The sequence below is a fragment of the Opisthorchis viverrini genome, assembly GCF_000715545.1.
Source record: "Opisthorchis viverrini unplaced genomic scaffold opera_v5_182, whole genome shotgun sequence".
NCBI classification, from domain to species: Eukaryota; Metazoa; Platyhelminthes; class Trematoda; order Opisthorchiida; family Opisthorchiidae; genus Opisthorchis; species Opisthorchis viverrini.
The window spans coordinates 580278-600789 of NW_008751838.1; the positions used below are offsets into that span (position 1 = coordinate 580278).

At 47.6% G+C, this 20512-nt stretch overlaps 2 protein-coding genes across 2 annotated transcripts in view; one reads left to right on the top strand and one right to left on the bottom strand.

Annotated features, from left to right (window-relative positions):
- T265_14359 (hypothetical protein) overlaps positions 1-10275 on the top strand; it is a gene marked incomplete at both ends in the record, with an annotated part of 77837 nt that extends 67562 nt beyond the window's left edge. The window contains 5 exons of the mRNA XM_009173299.1: positions 361-708; positions 1940-2199; positions 5491-5679; positions 5761-6100; positions 10248-10275. Of these exons, the coding sequence (XP_009171563.1) occupies positions 361-708; positions 1940-2199; positions 5491-5679; positions 5761-6100; positions 10248-10275 (1165 nt within the window). The remainder of the gene's footprint in view (positions 1-360; positions 709-1939; positions 2200-5490; positions 5680-5760; positions 6101-10247) is intronic.
- A 2202-nt stretch (positions 10276-12477) lies between these two features.
- T265_14360 (hypothetical protein) lies at positions 12478-19833 on the bottom strand (the record flags this gene model as incomplete). Its single annotated transcript, XM_009173300.1, has 2 exons — positions 12478-15109; positions 19711-19833. Coding segments are annotated over 2 exons (2649 nt in total), but the record flags the coding sequence as incomplete, so codon positions are not given.
- Positions 19834-20512: the final 679 nt, after the last annotated feature.

Sequence of the window (20512 nt, forward strand, 5' to 3'; positions counted from 1 at the left end):
CATGCATACTTCGAGTAGCGTGACAACTTGGCTCCCATTCACGGGAACTGGTCAGTTTGGCTCTTCCTGAGGAATACATTCATGAACGATACGACTCAGTCACGTGAACTTATAATGCGGTACTGCATTGAGTTTGCCTATATGTCTGCACTAACCCTTCAAAGACAACCCATTCACGTATCCAGGGAGCTCAGAACCAGGGTCAACATTTTTACGTCTACAATGAAGACAGGTTCTATTTTTTCCAAAATGTGCTTTGAATAGATAACTCTAGGTGTACGATATATCGTGGAACTTATCTTCTCCCAGTATTGTCCTCCCCCACCATTACTCTATTTTCTATCCCGCTGTCAACTCTAGCTATCCAAATTTGGACTGCTTGATGCGGACTCGGTTATACTCTGTGCATTCGGAACAGCCGTTTTCTCTCCGCCCTGGGCGTTCTGACCCGTTCTTCAGCTCTTTTGGCGAGAGACGGGCTCTTTCCATGTGCACCTTTGCGATGGACACCACACGATCTAGTCGGAGGGATCGCCGAGGATGTTATGAACTGATTGCACTCGTGCATCCCACCACCCTGGTGCTCGTCCATGCTAGCGTGAATGACACAGATTTAGAACTTTGCAACCGTGTTCGATTCTGTGGTTCCACGATGGTCCCACTGACCAACGGAACGGTCTATTGCGGTTTGTCGCTATCCGAAATCAGGTAGGTCAAGTGTGTGGAACGAATCCCAGAAATTTGCATAACCCCTCATTCGTGTCGGATCGTTTGTTTTTGTGAAACGGTGAGCGAATTTCAAAGCTCGAACCCGAATTCACCCCCCTCCAGCAACCGATCGAAAAGCACTATTTCGTCTTTGTTGAGGTTCAACTGTGTACATCAGGTTTGAGTTTGAAGTTTGAGGACCATCATTCAGTTAGGGATCGGCTGAGCGACAGTGCGAACAATTTGCAATCGCTTATAAAAGTGGATCAAAAACGATATTCCCGTATTTTCTCTCTTCCGAATTAGTTACTAGGGTAGTCGGTCAACACCGTATCACGTGAGATGAGTTGCACGATCGAAGGATACTCTAAAAAGTAAGTTAATCACGTTGTTGATCGTCAGTGTTGAACACTGATGTCGTAATGTCGCCACTCGAACTCCATACCAGTCGATTTGGGCTTCTAATCTCCCCGGGAGTACGTGAGATACGCACGGCTCGCGATTCCCAACGTGAATGTCACAAATCCGGGCTTCTTCAGCATAGGCCAACATTACTTTGTACGGATTTAGACCAACAGTCCTGAGTTGCATACCCTGTACAGTACAAATGTAATAGAGTAACACAAAACCAAGTACACGTAGCTCAAGCAAGATCCAGCCCCAAGGTGTCAGGAAAAAATGTACTTTTTCCTGCTGCAGACTCGAATGTGTCTGCATGTGTTTGCCTTTAAATTGCAACATGTTTCTCTCCGTGTAGTTGAAACACCATGTACGAAGTGACGTCACCCCCGACCTGTTTTGCGTTGAACAGACCAAGTGGTTAGAGCGCGAATTTACTGACCGTAAGGTCCGTGGTTCGAACCCGACCTCTGCCTCACGACTTCCCCTGTCTAGGCTTGGGCAACCGGACAGTATACCAGCCCTCGTGTGGCATGGCAGCTAGGCACCGAAAGGGTGCTACAGCTGAACGATTTTTTTTACACAACCCCCATATCCATTCGCACAGGATTTGTCATGAAATGTAGGCTAGCGGAATCCTACCATAACTTAGAAGACCGCTACCTCCCTGGGGAAAGCCTCCTCGTGCCACTGTTGACAAAAATAACGTATCCTCTTTCAAAGAACTCGCCTGGTCTGTTTAACTAAGTGTGGATGCGCTGCGCTTCGTTTGTGTGTATTCCAGGGTCACTAGCACCAGCTTTCATCCCCAGCCCCGTTCCCTTTTTTTCAGTACACCGCAGTTCTGGTTCGGTCAGTCCGGCGGGCATATATCATGTTACTCGTGCGACTGGCTCACTGTCCGGGAACAGAATAAACAGGGACAGTTCGCCAAGCCTACCCTGCGTTTCCTGGAGTCGTGGTCCGCCGCACCCGGTGGTTGTGTGAAGCAGTCACGTGTCACAACCCTCTTGTTAGAACCTAGAAACCGGGACGCAATGCAGACGACGGACACCGAGCGAGATGCGCGCGTATGGAGTTATCTAGAACCTGGTAAGTTTTCACAGTAGGTTATATCGCCTTTGATCTAATTGGGTCAGTAGTTCACACTCTTGGTGGGACGTTTGTTGACACCTCTGCGACTTTGTTCATTTCCCGTCAACTGATTGTTTTTTCTGTAGAATGTACCCTTAGCACAAGATATCCTACAGATATGATTTTCAGATTGACAAAAATTTGATTTCTTGGGCTGTCCAATTGAGACGTCACCGCAGTTTTCTCTAAATCAATGCACAGCATCGTTTCGGGTCCTTGAACAAGCCCTAGAGGAGGCGAACTCGAGGAAAAAATGCACATACTTAGTAGTATTTATGTGGAGAGATTGAAGGTTACTCGATAGACAGCATTAAATTCATCAAGAATCTGACTAACCCCTACGCAGTTGTCAGGTGGCCGGCGTTGGGACGCACGTCAGATGGACTGAGCATGATCGAGCATTTTCACATTTCATACTCCTCACTCCGCAAACGTTTCGCCCCCAATTGAGTGGAACCCATTCAACTGAGCACTGACCATGTCTCCTCGACTGTGGACGAAACGTTGGCAAACCAATTGCCAGGCCCGGAGAACAGACCGACTAACTATACTTCTCAGTCCACCTTGATATCATTTGTACGAATCATACGCAAATGGCAGATGCGGCAAGCTAATGCCAGGCCCGGCGAACAGACCGACTAACTATACTTCTCAGTCCACCTTGATATCATTTGTACGAATCATACGCAAATGGCAGATGCTTTGGTTTAGTGTGGAAGAGTGCCAGAGGCGGTCAAACAATGACTTGGCAGCGAAGCATAAAAGCCATTACCAGCAAACTCAGCTGCGCTGGGCATTGCCGTCTCCCCGAATGGGGGCCCCGAGACGGCCATATAAATGTTTAGAAACATTGTCAGACATCACCCAGTCGCGCCCTCAATGGCGCTCATGCATTCAAGCTACTGCCTTCAATGCATAACTCCCTTCCCAATCCCCCCACTCAACAGTCCACCTGCAATGCTGTATCCACGCCCTAATCTATCACTTCCCGCCTCCAATGCGCAGCTACTTCCCCCTCCCCCCAAATCATCGGTGAACGAAACTGTGGCAGCTACAACCACTGTACGACAAGTACGCGGTTATTACAGCTGACAATGATGATGATGATGATGATCAGTCAAATGATTGTTCTCAATTTTCCCAGATCATCACGTAGAATCTGAAACTAAACCATGCACCCAGGTCGAAGGCTGTGTGTCGGTTACTCAGTTTGGGGGTGCAAAATTTCAACCTGAGAATCAGGCCATCGATGAATGGGAGAAAGCACTTCGCTCAGAAGTTTAGAAAAACCCGAACGAAGCAGTCATAAGCACAGAGTTATCGAAAACTGAACATTCTCACTGGTCCTCTTGATCCTTCTTGGGCGTTAATTGTATATTAAACAATAGTAAACGAATGGTGCAGAGCGATTCGATAATTTCCGTAGTAGAATTACCCCTCCCCCATCTGATGCCGTCAGACTCATCATCGTCATCATCATCGACAGCATGACGTCAGTGTTCAACACAGATGCTTCGCTGCCTTATTGTGGAGGAAAGAATAAAAAGGTAGACGGGGAGGGGACTTGGTGCTGGCTAACTACAATCATTCCTAGGTGCCTACACATCCAAACACTCATTGAGAGAATCTGGGTAGAAACTGACAACAAAGTCGCCATATCTTGCGGCGTCTCCAACCAGGAGCAGTGAGCATCACGGGGTCTCCATCCTGGAAGACGAGTAGCATCGATAGCGCCCAAACGTATCGTGGTTTCTTTCATACTCCTTTGCCAGGTCAAGGGTTGGCCTTCTCGCTGCTTCTGCCACTCTGAGTTGGGCATGGAAATCAACACTCTCTTCGGCTAGGCTAGGCACACGCAACACATGGACGTCAGACTATAGTCTACTTGAATGCTCCATCAGTAGTATACACCGCTACAACGGTGGGCACAAGTTTGGGAGCAAGGCCTGACAGATTCCACTTTTTTACGAACCAGTCGCATCTGGTTTGTACATAAACTTGATTTTCTTTGCGAACTCGAGGCGGTGTAGTCTTGTTCCGGAAACATCTGTCTGGACTTTGGTCGTCCACGCTGTGGAAGCCGTGGGCGAGAACATCTGATTGGTGTGGTTTTCACCGCATGTGGAACGTTGACTTTATGGATCGTTTGCCGTCAAAGTTTGGACCAAAGACACTGTACACCGGTGTTGTTGTTTATTAGAAAACGTTAACTAAACAGTTACAAACAATTGGACAGGAAAGTAAATCTCTCATGCACCTTGTTTTTCAAAAAACTGTATATCCGTCTCTTTCCTGAACTTTCCTGGATGTCCGTTACAATCGTAAACGAATGCTGCAAAGCAGTTCCACAAATTCTGTAATATACCCCACTTTCCAATAGATGCGAAGCGGAGTTACGATAGAACAGACTACTCGCATGCCTCTTCAGTAGCATCATCTGTGGTTGATAGAGCTCAGGGCCAGATTCCCTTTCACCCCTTTGCTATCAAATGTAGAGCGACACCAAGAGTGGCCCATATATGCATCCGTTATAGACAGGCATCGTTCTCTGGAGGTCGCATTCACTTGTTTAGGTTGTTGGATGCGGTCAGCAGTCTGATACAGGTCAGTCCCCCTATTGGTACCAGAATTCATTCATCCGTCCAACTGGAGCTCGGGATAGTTCGGTGATTAAGATGCCAGCATAATGACAGGAAAAGGTGTAAGAGCTGAACCGCTATGATTATTAACGAAATACACTCATCTGCATACCAATTTGGTTTTGACGGGAGACTCAGCCTGGAACCCAGCTGAATCTCCCAATAATGGTGTTGTTTCTAGACAGCTGAATGTGCTGCACCAGCTAGCCCCATGTTTCAGTTGGTACGATATTCGAGATATCGCGGTACATGCCGAAACTTCTTCGCCAGCCCACAACCCGTTTCACGCTCCTTGGAGCTCATTAGGTAGGTGCGGTCGCCGACTTTCCGTGACCCTCATGTTCCACTTTGAACAAATGAGTATATTTCGCTGATCTCGTGCAATTTGGGTTCAAACAGAACTTAAGTTTGACAGAACCTCAAGGACTGCGCCTACCTGATGAGCCTTAAGACAGGTCGTGAGCTGTTGAAGACTTTCCAGCAGCTTTATGAGTAGTATATTCAGGTTATTACTATTATCCTAGCATCTTTTGTTTTTTGGCTGTTGCGGAAATCCCCTCAGCACAGTCAAGTCAACAGACATTCGTGACTTCGGATTCAAATGTTTCAGTCACACCTGAAACCACCTGCTTGTTCCGGCGCTCATTTTTTTCTGCATTTCTTCCTCCAGAACATGTACTAACCTGTTGGTCTGTACTCACGCGAACATCTTGCCGGACGGTATCCATTTCGACCGCCTTTCCGCCACTCTCTCCACCCACCCCGTCTCCGGCATTTCATCCAGGACTAATTAAATCAGGTACGCCTCAGCCCATGCATGCTTTAGTCTTTCTCTGTCTGCCCACCACTCACTACCAGGATTTCGCTCTTCAACTTCCAGGTTCACTACCAGCTGTTCGACAAATGAAACTGCTTGCCCCGTCAAGCCTCTTCCTTATGACTGGTTCTGGTGATTTGGTACATCTCAACCTTCGGGACAGTAATCTTTCACCCCATGTTCTGCGTTGTCACACGACGCCACGGTCTCCCGATGAGTATGGCGCTATCCTGTTACCAAATCTCGGCGGCAAACACCCTCTACTTTTCACAATTCACCGAGGTTACCGCAATCCGTTGGCAACTATGCTCAATGCCCGAAGCCCGAAACATGACCCCACGCACACTGACCACCATCATTTTCATTTAGTCTGTTTCTTTTACGATCGATATTTGTTCCCACAGTAACCTGGAAACAGCTGATCGCTTGACCCAACCAGAAGAGACTATTTTTCTGTTCTGATCTGCATCGTTTGTTGTCCAGCAAGGACAACGCCCCACCCCCGATCCACGTCAGTTTTTTTCACACGCTTAAAGCTCAAATCTAACCTATTCACTTTTGCATCTCTGTGATAGATACGCAATTAATTTGCTTTTGAATCGTGTTTTTGTATATGCATTGATGTTCTTTGTTTTCGGAGGGGGGCTTCGTCAGGAACCAGAATAATGAGTATATTTGTTTTGCCGAACTTGACAATTCTACGACTTGTCCACGTGAGGAGCGAATTCCACAATCACATGCCATTGATCGAAAATTGTCCAGGGGTTTCAGACGTGCGTGGTCTTACCTAGCTGGAAAACTCCTGACAGGCGGGGCGATCGATCAACATTTACTGGCTCCTCGTTCGAGACGTCCGGCGAACCAACCGCATCGCTCAGGTGCGAATACACTTGACTGTTCAAGCGCGTCCAGCGTACACTGGTCTAAGAGCTGTAACACACGCCCTACGTGTCCAGCGTTCAGACCCCTCACGACTGAGGATATGCACTACTGATTTGCTCTCTAACAAGACCGGAACCGGACACCAGTTCTTCTCCCGTTCCGGTGTGGTCCCACCAAAACAATTGCTCCAGGTCCGGACTATTCAAACGAGAGTAATGCGAGTGCGGATGCTTATAAAAGCTTGCAAATATGGATACTGATGTGGACCACGGTTTTCTTAATGACTTCTTAATACGGTGAACCCGAGTCTGGATAGCCGGATGCGCTTAGCCAAACCAGAAAGGCAATGAGCGTGCGGATCAGCTAGTCCATAGAACCCTGACGCGTACTGGCGTGTGCAGCGGAAAACGGGTTGCTTACAAAGCCCATGTGGAAGGTTCCAGGCGGGCCAAAGAGTGTTACTAAAAATAGAACTCATCTGTCAAGAGCGAGTGAAGAACAACCAATGAAATCTGCCTCAACGAAAACGGTCATTTCATTGGCAATTGTGTAGTCCTGTTACGTTCGGAGCTGGTTCTCCTAATAAAAAACAATGGTGAAAAAACGCGGGACGGCGTGTTTTGTTCGGAAGGTGTTTTGTACACACAGAGCAGACATTGCTTAGTTGAATTCTCTCTGCGAGCGAGTGTCTGAGACCAACGAAATGATCTGTCTTGAAACCGTTGGGTTTCTGCTTGTAGACTGCCGATTAGGTGGCTTTCGCCACATTTTAATGTGCTCAACCATTTCCTGGCAGAAAAGGCGGTGCCGGCAAGTGTCATTGCAGCTGTAGGCAAACTCGTGAGTCGCTTCTCAGACTTGGCTATTTTGGAGCTTCGAAACCATTCTGAACTGGGTCGTTCTTGACTTTGCAGCCATGAAGACGCCAGCCAGGTCCGTTTTTAATTCTTTTCGCAAATATGTATTCGCTCTCAAGTGGCGAACGCAAAATATTTTCTCGGCCGCAAAAGTATGGCTCGTTCTGTGTTTGTATTCAGAACGACCGTTCCGGGTACCGATCCTCAGTAAGGTTCAGTTGGGTAGCTCTTTCACACTGTGTAGATGTTCCTTGCCCTGTGGAATGCAGCTAAAGCACTGATGCAAAGCTTGACTCGCGACTGTACTAACCGTTCCTGATGATTACACAGCGGTTGGTGTTTGCGTGCGTGTTACTTTCTTATCTAGACACCGTGTGAATAGGGTATCCAAGACTGTTAAACTGTCGTTTGACTTTAACCAATGCTCTCATTTGCATACCGATTCGGAGAAGATTCAACAGTCCAGTTGAATTTGTCGAAATCAGTCCACTTTTGGTTCAAGCAGAACACAAAACTGACGAGAACTCAGAACATGCGCCCAACTGATGAGCCCTAAGATGGATGAAACCGGTCGTGGGCTGTCAAGTAGTTTCCAGCAACCTTTATGAGTAGTCTGTTACCGCTATACTATCGTTTGGCTTCTTATCGTTACTTGCAGATAAACTCAGTAAAGAAATACAGTGACATCTGCAGCAAAATGTGGCGCTCCCGTCAGTTACCTTTCTAACATGACTGAATGTGTCAGCAAGCATTGACCCTTAGGAACTACTCACGGCACTGCCGTCAACGTGACGATATGAAACGTTCTCGACAGATAGCAGATGGGTTGCTGTGGCTATCTATGTAGTCAGGTCGAAAATCAGCTGCTTGAACCACCGGCGTAACGGCGCATACTACTGTGCAAGTGCTCCGGCACCAAAGTCCCGTCCCTACATCTAATGGAATGTCGGTACGGAAGTCCTCGCAATTCCTAGCGCGATACTCCTCGTTCACGCAAGCCACGATCCAGTCACAGACTTGTCAAGAGCCTGGTCGCATCCCGGCCCCATCATGGCCTTGAACCGCCTTATAGTCTCCTAGCGGTCGGTCGATGAGTGGTACTCCACTGCAAGGGTGATGGTAGCGGCCCAGTCCATCTTCAATCTGCCTCTTCTGGCCGCCTTCGTGATGAGGAGGATCTTTACCCTGTCGTTATTCAGCACAGCCACCTCGTCGAAATCTTCCACGAAAGTCCGGACAAAACGTCTTGATCCCGCGGCCTTCATTTGTGTCCTGATAAGGACACCAAATAAAAGGAACACCACCCTTCAGTGCAAAGTTGTCCACTAGCTAACGCGAAGTAAGTGGTTACAAGCTATTAGGCACGAAATCGAAAATTTCATTTGCACAAAGTATTTGAGAGTGAACGTTCCCCAGCATCGTCTTGAATTTTCTAAATTTACTAAAAATAACGAACAAGCACGGTAAACCACATTACTCGATCAACATCCACTCTATAGACCATGTTTCCTCTTCGCCCCGATATCGCTCGCGAATAATTTGTTGAGTAGTCTCTGACAAGAACAGTCTCCACGGCGAAAAATAGGCTCAGTTGCTGTTGAATGTAGCTGATTGGTGTTCATCGCCCGGCTCTCTGGTTTTCCTGGGCCGCAGTACATCAACCAATGTCATCACTTTTTCGAAACTATAATCTTAGCTGAAGTCTTCCCATTTGGTGTATTTTGGTCTGGTTAAGAAAGCATCAATGACATCGTCCATTGATCCCCTCCCTCAAGGTTTCAACAGAGCTTGTATCAAGGTATCCATAAATCTCTCGGCTTGTCCATTTGATTGAGGGTAGTACGGTGTGAACTAAGTACACAGACTGAGACCGTCAAGTGCTTCTTCCAAAGGGGGTGAGATGGCTCAAGTGGTTAGGGCGCGAATCTACTGACCGGAAGGTTCGTGGTTCGAACCCGACCTCTGTCGCTCGACTTGCCCTGCCAGGCTTAGGCTTGGTCTGGCAGTATCCCAGCCCTCATGCTTGCTTCGGGTAGCATGGCAGCTGGGTACCGGAAGGGTGTTACAGCTGAGTGACTTCTTCCAAAGCGATTCAGTCAGCTTTTGGATTCTCTTCGGTCGCCTGTTTTGTAATAAATACTATTGTGTGGTCAGTCCGAAGGGTTTAGCTTGTCAATCCAAGCCAGAATGATCGGACATACGAGAAATGTCACTTACAGTGATGTCTTCAAAGGTAATGGACTAGCTAAACTCGTCAAAGGGTTCCAGTAAACTGCCGGATGCAGTGTCGGCCACTTGTTTAGTGTAGGAACCACCGCAAATGCAGCACTCGGATTGAATTCGTATCGCAAACCGGGCGAGGCAGTTACTCAAGGCCGTCTTCCGNCGCAAACCGGGCGAGGCAGTTACTCAAGACCGTCTTCCGGCGTTAAGTGAGGCCCCTGATGGACACTATACACATCAGTTCGGTAACTTGTTTGCGGAGAAGGTAGGTGAATTGAGTGGCATTGAGTTCGACTGGCAACCAGGAGTTTCTGCTCGTTCGTAAGAGTGTACAATGTACGAGCACAGTGCCGAAGACGCCAGGATGGCAGTTTGCACCCCGGACGCTGGTCGACACGATATGCTCTGATCGTAATCCCAATGGTGCCTACTTCTGAAGTTCGTTGACGAAAGACATTGATCTGCTAGGCAGTAAATGGACGAAGTCCGTGCATTTGGAATGAGAGAAATCTTTGTAGAGTTTGCACTCGACTGAGTAGGTTGTTCGGTTAAGGGGCCAAAGATAAGACTACTTTTTGCGTTTTCAAGTGGGCGACTATTCGAGGTCGCTTTCTAAATTACACACTGACTTCCCGAAGTTTCTCAGTTTCGTTGATCCACCCATCCATCCGCTCAGCACCAGTGAGTTTCCCATCTGCAAGAGCTATCAGCAGACACAGAGGAAACCCCAGGTAGATTGCCCAGTAGCTTTGTGAGGTAACGACAGTCGATCCGTACTTCATTTTCGTGTAACAAGATTAACCACTTTGCCATCTTTCCTCAAGGAGAAACATACAGAAACACATACTAGTTTTCGAGCTCGAGAAAATCTAGTGGTTAGAATGCGGACTTATAGAACGGAAGGGGCTTGAGCATCCTAGCATTACTTCAAAACCCATGTTTTCTTCTAGGTGGCACCCGAAAGGATCGTACAGCTGAATGATGAGGACTACTGGATTTCTGTTCCATCCTTTACGAAGAGACTGGACCTTACCGTGGTGTGACGGTTTGCGCACCTCAGCGATACATTGAGCTATACTCGGGGGTGTCCGCGCGGCACTCGCAGAGTCTTCCATACCAGGTTGGTCAATGGATAGAGGTCTGACGAACAGTCTCCTGGTCCTTCAAGTTGGGGGGTTGGAACATGTGCGGCGGCCTGTTCTATTAAATTGGTAACGCGCTTGAATTTGTCGCTAAACACTGATGCTTTGTGATCAGGCTTTTGAGCCAGAGGCTTTGGTTGAGGACCCTAATCGTCCTCCTGTTTAGGTTTGGGCACCCCTGATAGTGTCCAGCCCGTACACCACAAGTTCATTGCAAATGATTTTTTTGCTTTGGTGGTAACGGAGATGAATTGATTATACTACGGACAAGAGATGCCTGTACAAAAAAATAAATCCATGCACGAAATCATTCTCTCTCGTGTCTTCTTGTCTCATCATCATCATCATCATCATCATCATCATCATCATCATCATCATCATCCCATGATTTATTTGAAAGCCTTATTGTAAAGAAAAGAATAAAGGTGGACGGGGAAGGGACTTAGTGCTAGCTTAACACAATCATTCCGAGGTGCCTACGCCTCCAGACATTCACTCAGGCAATCCGGATAGAAAATGACAACAAGAACGCCACTGACATCCGTTGGCAGCCACATATTGTAGTGTCTTTAACCAGGCACAGTGAGGATCACGCGGTCCCCATCCTGGAAGGCGAGTAGCACCGACAGCACCCAAGCGTTTCGTGATCTCCTTCATACTCCTCCGCCAGGTCAACGATTGGCCACCTCTCTGTTTACGCCACTCTGAGTTGGGCATGGAAAATAGCACTCTCTTCGACAAGCGATGGTTCGGCATACGCAGCACATGTCCCAACCAACGCAGCTTCTGGTGCTGGACACATTCCTCAATGGAAGTACCCGTTGCATAATCGAAAACACGCTTTCTAACTGCCTCTTTACGGATTCGGCGACACCAACCCACACGAGCTATGGTTCTGAGTCAACGACTGTCAGACTGGGTATAAAAACGCGGCCACAGAATTACCAAAGGGGTTTAATTTAACCGAACAATCCATAAAAACTTGATACTAATCGAGTTACTTGTCCGTAAACCGACCGAATATTCGAAACGCTGCGATTCCGTGAACCGTGTGCGTTCTTAATGTTCCCACCAAACATGATTGCATCGTGATCTTATCGCTGTCCCTATTTAAGTCACGAATTATTGACCCATGATAGTGACTGTTGTCTTTGGCACAACCACTGACTCATGGCTTGATGACGTCAACTGGATTGGTGGCAAAACGTTTTGGAATCGAATTCCCCAGCTCGGCGAACAAACCAATGACCAGACACTAGAAGCGGCCCTGCCCGGCTGGGAGTCCGTATAAACCGAATACAAGGCTCTAACACTGTGGATATGCGCACCTGTGTGACACAACACTCCCCTTGAAGACGCTGTTCACACTGTCATCGAGACGTCCGGAGTTGTTCTGATACGCATCCGGTCGAGGTTTTTTTCACATGTTAATTCCAATGAGAGTAAAGTACGGCGACTAAACGAAGATAGCGGAAGCGTTGCGGAACACTCGAGATAGTGTGAGCGGTTTTCACAAACTGCATCAAGGAATGTTCCAAGCTGAAGATGTTGGGGAAGCCGTCCAGGACCAAGAAATGCCGTAAACGGGAAGGGTGCAGTCAGTCTCCGGACATTTTTGTTCCCGCGGTCGATTGAGACAAACCTACCAATGTAGACAAAAAACTCGACAACAATTTGGTCATAAATGCAGCTTCTATCTGGATTAGGGGATTTTTGGAAGGCGCAACAGTAAAATAAGGAAGGTAAACGCAAAATGATAAGATCTGAGCAAGAGACATCGGATCACATGAGCCACCTAGAAAGCTCTCGTTCAGCGGATGCATTCATCACGTGATGTAGTCTGGTGCAGAAGGAGCAACCGCATTTCGCCTCCTTGAGAAGTTGATAATGTTCTGTACAAGGTCGATCAACGAGGTCAAACTTCCGTCGAGTGCGAGTCATTTGTTTGAGCGTCGCTGAGAACTGATTCAATGAGTGTTCGAAAATCCAGCCAGATAAATAATTACAACACAAACCCGTGAGCGACATGGGTTCAAATAGTCTGTAACATTCTACAGGGTGTTCACGTGATGCAGCAGTCGCTCCACCAATCACGTAAAAGCAGTGATCTAACGCGCTGTAAGTGACTGTATGCCAGAAACGGGGTGATGGACTGGCCTGAACAACATAACATCTGGTCGATGGTGGTCTGATTGGAAACGCGTGCATCAGTTCGGTGGTTGCACTCAATGGACCTTTGCCAGACCATAGAAGAACAGAGATGATTGTGTGTTGTACATGGTAAGACAAACGGTTGTTCGCATTGACAATGTGCTCATGAAATGGGGGTGGGAAACGAATCGCGTCGATGGGGAGCAAAATGGCAATTTTATCCAGTACGTGTTGTGCGGAAAGAATTAGCTCCAAATTAGGATTGGTAGAACCGGCTAGTTCTGAAGACAATTGGTCAAGCAACAGCGTTCTTGCGGAATCGGAAAGCCAAGCGTCCGATTCCTGCAAAATCATGGCGAGCATTTCCCAGGGTAACATGAAGCGGATAAAAAGTCGGGCTAAAACGGAAAGAATATGAGCAGTGGGGCGCATGGTCATCAATAACTGAGAACAGAGACGATCCAGATCAGCGACCAGTTGAGAAAGATCAGTGGAATTCAAATAGTCGCGGTTCGGGGGATCCGGGTCGAGGGTGGGTGCAGCAACCACGGTGTACATGGAAAACTGGCTTAGTAGGAATAAAACAAAACCTGAGTGGATTCGGGCAATGTGGTAAAACGGTTTCGTGGGATCCATCAGATGGACATCTTCGCCATCATCGGGCGAGGGGATATTCGGGGAGAAAGTGAGCTGCGTGTAATGCGCGGCAAGATGATTGATATCTGCGTGGATTTGTGCGCGATCCACATCTTCGTCGGTATCCGAGGATGAAGGGGGCGAATTCATGGCCTGCTGTAGCTTCGTCACAGCTCGTTCAGTGACCTGTGGTTCAGTTGGACATCGAAAGCCATCAATCAGCTCTGGCGTAGTCAAGGGAATAAAAGTTCGCATGAAATCGCCAGACTCCCCCACCGCTTCGGTCGTGCATGAAATGACACGAGCCTCGAGATCTTTGTGAAGAGTGCATTGAGAGACTTCGATTAGGTAGGCATCCGCCAATGGTTCATCGGAATTGGAGAAGCCACCCGTAACGAAAAGCTGAATTGTCGTTTGCCGCGCTGGTCGGTCCACAGACGAACTGTCCTGAAGAACACAAGGCCAAGCCGTTCCAGTCACGTCAGATGCCTGCCTCAGAGACATCCCCATCCAAGACCTTCCGCAGGGCCACAAATGACCACCGATGTCCGGCACATCGAGGGGAGTGACGACACGAGTCCAATTCATTAGCTGCAAGTCCAAACAGTAAAGATCGTTGAGCCGTCCTGCTTCATAGCTTTCTCGTGAACTAAGCCCAACACTGGATCGCCTGACTGGAGAGGACTGATCGACCGGAGGTCCTCGACCACCAAAAATGAATAACCAACCACGATCCTCGTAAAGTGCAGACTGGTGAGCCGCCCTGGCCGATGGTGCTTTACCAGTCGCTTGATCCAAGGTGATTAACTTCCAACCGTTTAGGGATACATCGTAAACCAGCAGTTGGTTGTTCCAACCACGATCTTGCTCGCACATATACCACTCGTTCGGATTACTCGCGTCGTATAAAAACGGCCAGTGAACAACGTGTGCAGGCCAAAACGGTGGGGGAGCGAAATTAGGTCCATATCCGCCAAACGCATAGAGACGTCCTCGCCAATACTCCATGCATAGTTTATCTCTTGGAGCGGGTTGTGGTGCCTCGGGAGGAACAGTCGGTCGCAAACACCAACGACGATCTCGCGAAGTTAGCCGGCGACGCAATGCACTCAGAGCTGTGTAGACTAGAGTTTCCATTACCCTCGATCGAGGCGCCATTGACAACAGACAGCCGAGTAGTCCATGCCCACTGATCAACTTTCCCCGACAACAGGTGGGTTGTAGCTGGACAAGGGCATTGTCCTCGATGGGGTTTGGCGAATGGGAATGTGGAAGTTCAAAGCGCACAAGTGTGTTCATGTGGAAGCTCTCGGAAAGAGAGAAACCGGCGAATGTGTAAATGCATGCTGGTGTATCCGGTCGGGCTGGTTGGAGTGCGACTGCTGCACCGGAAGCGCATAGAAGCTGAAGGCTACAACCGTGTTCACTCATCGATGACCAGTCCCAGTGAATGGGCAGGAAATGAACCGTCCTGGTGAGCGGATCAAAGCGTGCGAGACCGACCCGATCGAATAGGCACATCTGCAGTTCAGGAGAACGGAGACGAGGGAACAAGTCAGACCGGGAGACAATAGAAGGAGAGAGGTATTAGCTTGAAGAGGAGCGGAATAATTGCAACGCTACCCACAGGATGCACTGGTCGCTCCGATCAGGCAAACAAACATCAAACTGAGGAGTAAAACGCTAGTTTCCACGGAAAGGATGGGACGAGTGTAGAAGAGAAAGGGATCCACTTAGATCCAAGAAGTTCGGTTGTGTAGATCAACTGAACCGCACTATTTTAACGCAACAGGGAGAAGCAATGCCTCGGCGAAAGACCGTGAATTCAGTCAATTAATCGCTTACATAACTCTCCCATTAGAAAGTTAAGATGAACCAGATCACACAGGCAATGGGGTTCGGAGCAGAAAACCGAATCGATTGGGCAAATACGAGAGCATGAAACAGAGGGGAACGCAATATTAAAGTTCTGAGCTATGGGCTGCATAGAACTTCGGCCTCAAGTAATGTCAGGACTGTAACAATGTGTTTAGACATTCTAGCATAGAGCCTTCGTTCAGTTCGCCTCAGTTATTTGCGATCGAAAGCATATTGGATCGGGCCTATCCCGTTTATATTCTGATAGAACACACTTGGTTTTGATCAGAGTTATCATCGAAACTGCATAACCGGTATGCTTAGCCATCTGCTTCGTGTGACACTGGGAACGTTTCAGACGACATCTGTTTTCCATAAACATAGAACGTAGACACCTAATGTCGTCATTAAGGGATCATTCAGAAGAAATTTGGTGCGCTCTTGTACACAACATGCGAAGCATTACCCGTTCACAAATCTGAGTACCAGCTTGTGAAACACTGAGCTTATCAGTAGTTAGAACGCAAATTTACTGGCCCGAAGGTTTGTGGTTCGAACCCGACCTCTGCTTCTCAACTTTCCCTATCGCTAGGCTTGGGCAATCTGGCAGTATCCCAGCCCTCGTGCTTCCTTCCGATGGCATGGCGGTCAGGCACCGAAAGGGTGCTACAGCTGGACCATATGACCTTGCATGAGGTAGCTCTGAATATGGACCCAAAGATGGCACCCAAAGGGCGCCATCTGGTCCGACGCTCATCGCGAAACCGAAACGTTCCTTCAGTCCAACGTTCTATTCTGACTCAATCTTAGCGTAATGGTGGATCGTGCATTGAAAGCGGTCTATCTGCCCGTTCACTAACATTCAGGTTGTACAGCACTGCTGTTTGAATCGGCTTACAAAATTCAGCGGTTTCTACACACCCCATAGATAAATAAACAAACACGAGCCAACAAGTTTTCCAATTGCTACGCCGTCAACCTGGTCGCAGATACTGCCACTGGAGAGAAACTGTTCGTTTTTGTACACACAGTTGCGATGAGTGGCCGGAAAACCCTATTCATAGGCATGTTCCTTGGTCTCCTCGATTCCAGTGTGCGTGAAGAGCGAACAAACACCGAACAAAACTACATGTTTTCCAGTAAGGATGAGACTGATCTCATCTTTATACTGTAAAAGATAAGATAGACCAGCGGTTCCCAATACTACTCAATCGAGTGTTCGGTTCAAACGATTGTATGTTATAGCTCAGCTGTAGCACCCCTTCGGTACCTAACTGCCATGTCACCAGAAGGAAGCACAAGGGGAAGTCGAGCGGCAGAGATCGGGTTCGGTCAGTAAATTCACGCACTGACCACTCAGCCATAATAATCGTTCGGTTGCAACGCCCTTTCGGTGTCTAGCTGCCATACCAACTGAAGGAGGCACAAGCGCTGTCTAAGCCTGGACAGGAGCAGTCGGAGTTGGGTTCGAACCACTGAACCATCTCGAGTTACCTCCACAACCGAGTTATTACGTCTCGGTTTAACTGCACTACAGTGTTCCATTTTCTGTACCAGCGCTTGAATAGAGTATTCCTATTCGGCTGAAGGGTCTACATGGATCATGTGTATGCGACAGAGTAAATTCCGGTGCATTCGTTCTTCTGCCTAAGTGACATAACCGCTGCTTGAAAACCCCATGCTTGCGAGTGAACGAGTTTGGTTCTACCCTGGTTTAGATTTTCACTAAAGATAGCTCAAGACAGCTCAGTGGTGAAGGCAGCAGGTCACCGATCGGTAGGTTCATGGTTTGAACCCGACCTCAGCATCTCGACTGCCTTTGTTTAGGCTTGAGCAACCTAGCAGTATCGCAGCCATCGTGCCTTCTTCCGTTGGCATGACAGCTAGGCCGCTTAAGATTGACCTCTTCCGGACAACAGCACCCACGGGTAGTCGAAAACTGACTGCATTGCTCAAGTGTTGGGGAAAAGTCCGCCTCGTCCAAATTACCTGTTGAATTGGTTGTTTGTCACAGCTGACTAACAAAGTGATTGACCTCGTCAAAATACCAACACTGCCAACATCATTTTACTTCTCGTCAGCGTCGACAACATTGCCGTTGTTATCAGAACAGTCGTCCGCAATACCAGTGTGCTGCATTCAAATTCCTCTTACTGTAGGTGAATCAAACCGGCCACAGTATACAACGAAATTTCGAACGTCCGGACAACAAAGCTAAGCAAAAACTAGTCGACTTAATTTATGGGTATTAGGTAACTATGGGACCCTGTTCACAGTGAAAATGAATAAAATAGAGAATGCGCTTTTATTCCTGGAAGGTCATTTTCAAGGTCACGAGCAGCAGCTTGACGGAAAACACAAAAGTTTACGCAATGACCTTAAAGTCAAGAGAACTGCTGAGAGTTTGATTTTGATTCGTGGAACCCGTCTAATCCTTATGATACAAACTTCGTCAGGTGAACCAACAGGTTTTCGTATAACTCTTTCGGCCAATTAATTATTATCAGTGGCAGAGAGAGGGTCCCGCAAGACTACAGCGGGAAAAAACTGGAATGGGGTAGCTAGCACTAAGTCCCTCCCCCGTGCACCTTTATTCTTTTCTTTACAATAAGGCTTTCAAATAAATCATAGTTGTACGGAAGTGAAACATTGGTGTTGAACACTGATGTCATGCTGTCGATGATGATGATGATGATGATAATGATACAGTTAGCTGTCTTGACTTCTATTGAATACTATATTCATAATGAAGCCATCGAGACGTAAAACTATGTGATCAGTTGAAACGAATGAATGTCACCAGCTTTCGGTCAACAAATTATTGCAGAAAATTAGTTAAAAATTTAAAATACGACGAAAAAGGAATCCGAGCAATAAATGATGAGGAAAGAAATAGAACTCTTACAAGTAAAAAGATAAAGAAATCGTTCAGCTATAACACCCTTCCGGCGCCTAGCTGCCATGCCACACGAAGGAAGCACGAGGGCTTGGATACTGCCAGGTTGCCCACGCCTAGATAGGGGAAGTCGGGAGGTAGAGGTCGGGTTCGAACCAAGGACCTTCCGGTCAGTAAATTCGCGCCCCGACTATTTGAGCCACCTCGTCCACTCATACAAGTCAAGTCGACGTACGCTTTTAAAAAGCCTACTCTAATTTGATAGTAAAAACGGACCCTGCGTGTGTCGTCGTGGCGAAGACGTACTCTTTGAAAAGTACATTAGGGTAGCTTAACCACACTCACACTGTCGTTGTTTCCCGAAAGTTGTTTCTCAAAAGCGCCTACTCAATCTAACCTGTCTGTCTAAACAATGACCTACGTGAATGTCCTCCCGTGGCAGACCCCTGATAGTGTTTGATTCGGATCAGCAAAGAAGAGACAAACGGCAGCTAACACCCTACTGGACGGTACGTCCGCCAATATGGGAACAAAATGACTTAGCACCACCGTTTCCCTTAGTTGACAAAAAAGCGGAATAATAAATTGGACAAGAATAAAGGGTGGGCGGCAAATGCAAGCCACTCCGGCCCCATGCCATAGAGGTGGCCCAAGTGGTTAGAGCGCGAATTTACTGACCGGTAGGTCCGTGGTTCGAACCCGACCTCTGCCTCTCGACTTTCCCTGTTTAGGATTGGGCAACCTGGCAGTATCCCAGCCCTCATGCAACCTTCGGGTGGCATAGCCAACAGGCACCGGAAGGGTGCAACAGCTGAACGATTTTTTCATGCTATAGGGGAGAATGTTGGTTACTGACGTTGTACGGACGGGTGTTGTTCTGCTCGCTGAACTGGGTCATTTCCGGTCTCCCAGCTCAGTCAAACAATCTGATTTTGGTCAGACCACACATGGGTGTCTGCACAACGAGATCTGAGGTCGGAAGTGTTCAACGAGGTTGGTTGTGGTTGGTAAATGCGGAAACTAACTTCCATCCGAGTTCAACTCGGTGATCTATCGGTGAACGTTTATATTCAGTGAAAAACTATCACCTGATTGGCACAGTGTTTTTAGCAACATCAGCGAAAGAAATGGCTCCATTCAAATCCACTAAGCGACACATGCATAGTTTATAGCATAGGATGACGGAGGACCTAAACGGCGCCATCCTTCTTCAAGGGAACGACTTTACATGTCACGTGCTTTGGTCAAATGATAAATCGTCACGGTGTACTACATGTTGTGGACCAGGAAGTTAGAGAAAAATCGATAACCAGAATAACCACAACAAACAACAAGAGAACGATTGGAGTGCATTGTCGTGAGAACCTACCTCATCTCCGCTTGAAGCATAGCCATTCAGAACATAAATATACCGACCATAAGCAACGCAAGAATGAGCAGCACGGGAAAGGGGATGAACTGGGTCGTGTACACCACGCCACCAGCGAGTGTGGGACTGTCCGTTCATGTTGTAAAGATCATGGTTCCAAACTGAAAAGGGGATCAGCAAATGTTCTTGGGAAAATGCGAATGACTTAATTTGCACAAAACAAAAAGGAGATGATGAAGTCTAGAAGTATGAAACCTGGCTTCCCAGAGAGCATCACACGCCCAAAGAAAGTGATCAACGGTCTGTATGGCAAATGATGGACGCGTAGTGGTCCTGTAGGGGAAATACTGTCACGATATCCTACACCTCCTTGAAGGGCTTCGGCGATGCCCACTGTAATGATTTGACTTCAGCTAGGTCCTTCACATCCCCAGGAAAGTCGCCCGCAAACACTGAGTACATTTCCACAAAATGTCAATATTATTACACAGATGAAATAAATAAGACTCACAAGTTGACATACACGAAGTACACGGTTCTACTTCAAGAATGAGTGGGACCCGTTTACCCGGACAATTCAAGCAGCCTGGTCTTTCAACTAAGGGAGGCCAGAGGGGTGCTGACCATCCCACGGGGTCCATGGAATCGATGCGACACCACGTCCTCTCGCGAGAGTTCAGTTTGGAACTCGGCTATGCACAGAAACCCCATTCCTGACTTTAAAGACTTCCAGAACTTCACCATTGGCGTCTCCGAAACATTGTTGGTAGACAGTGGATTAGCAACACTAATGGACGCAGAC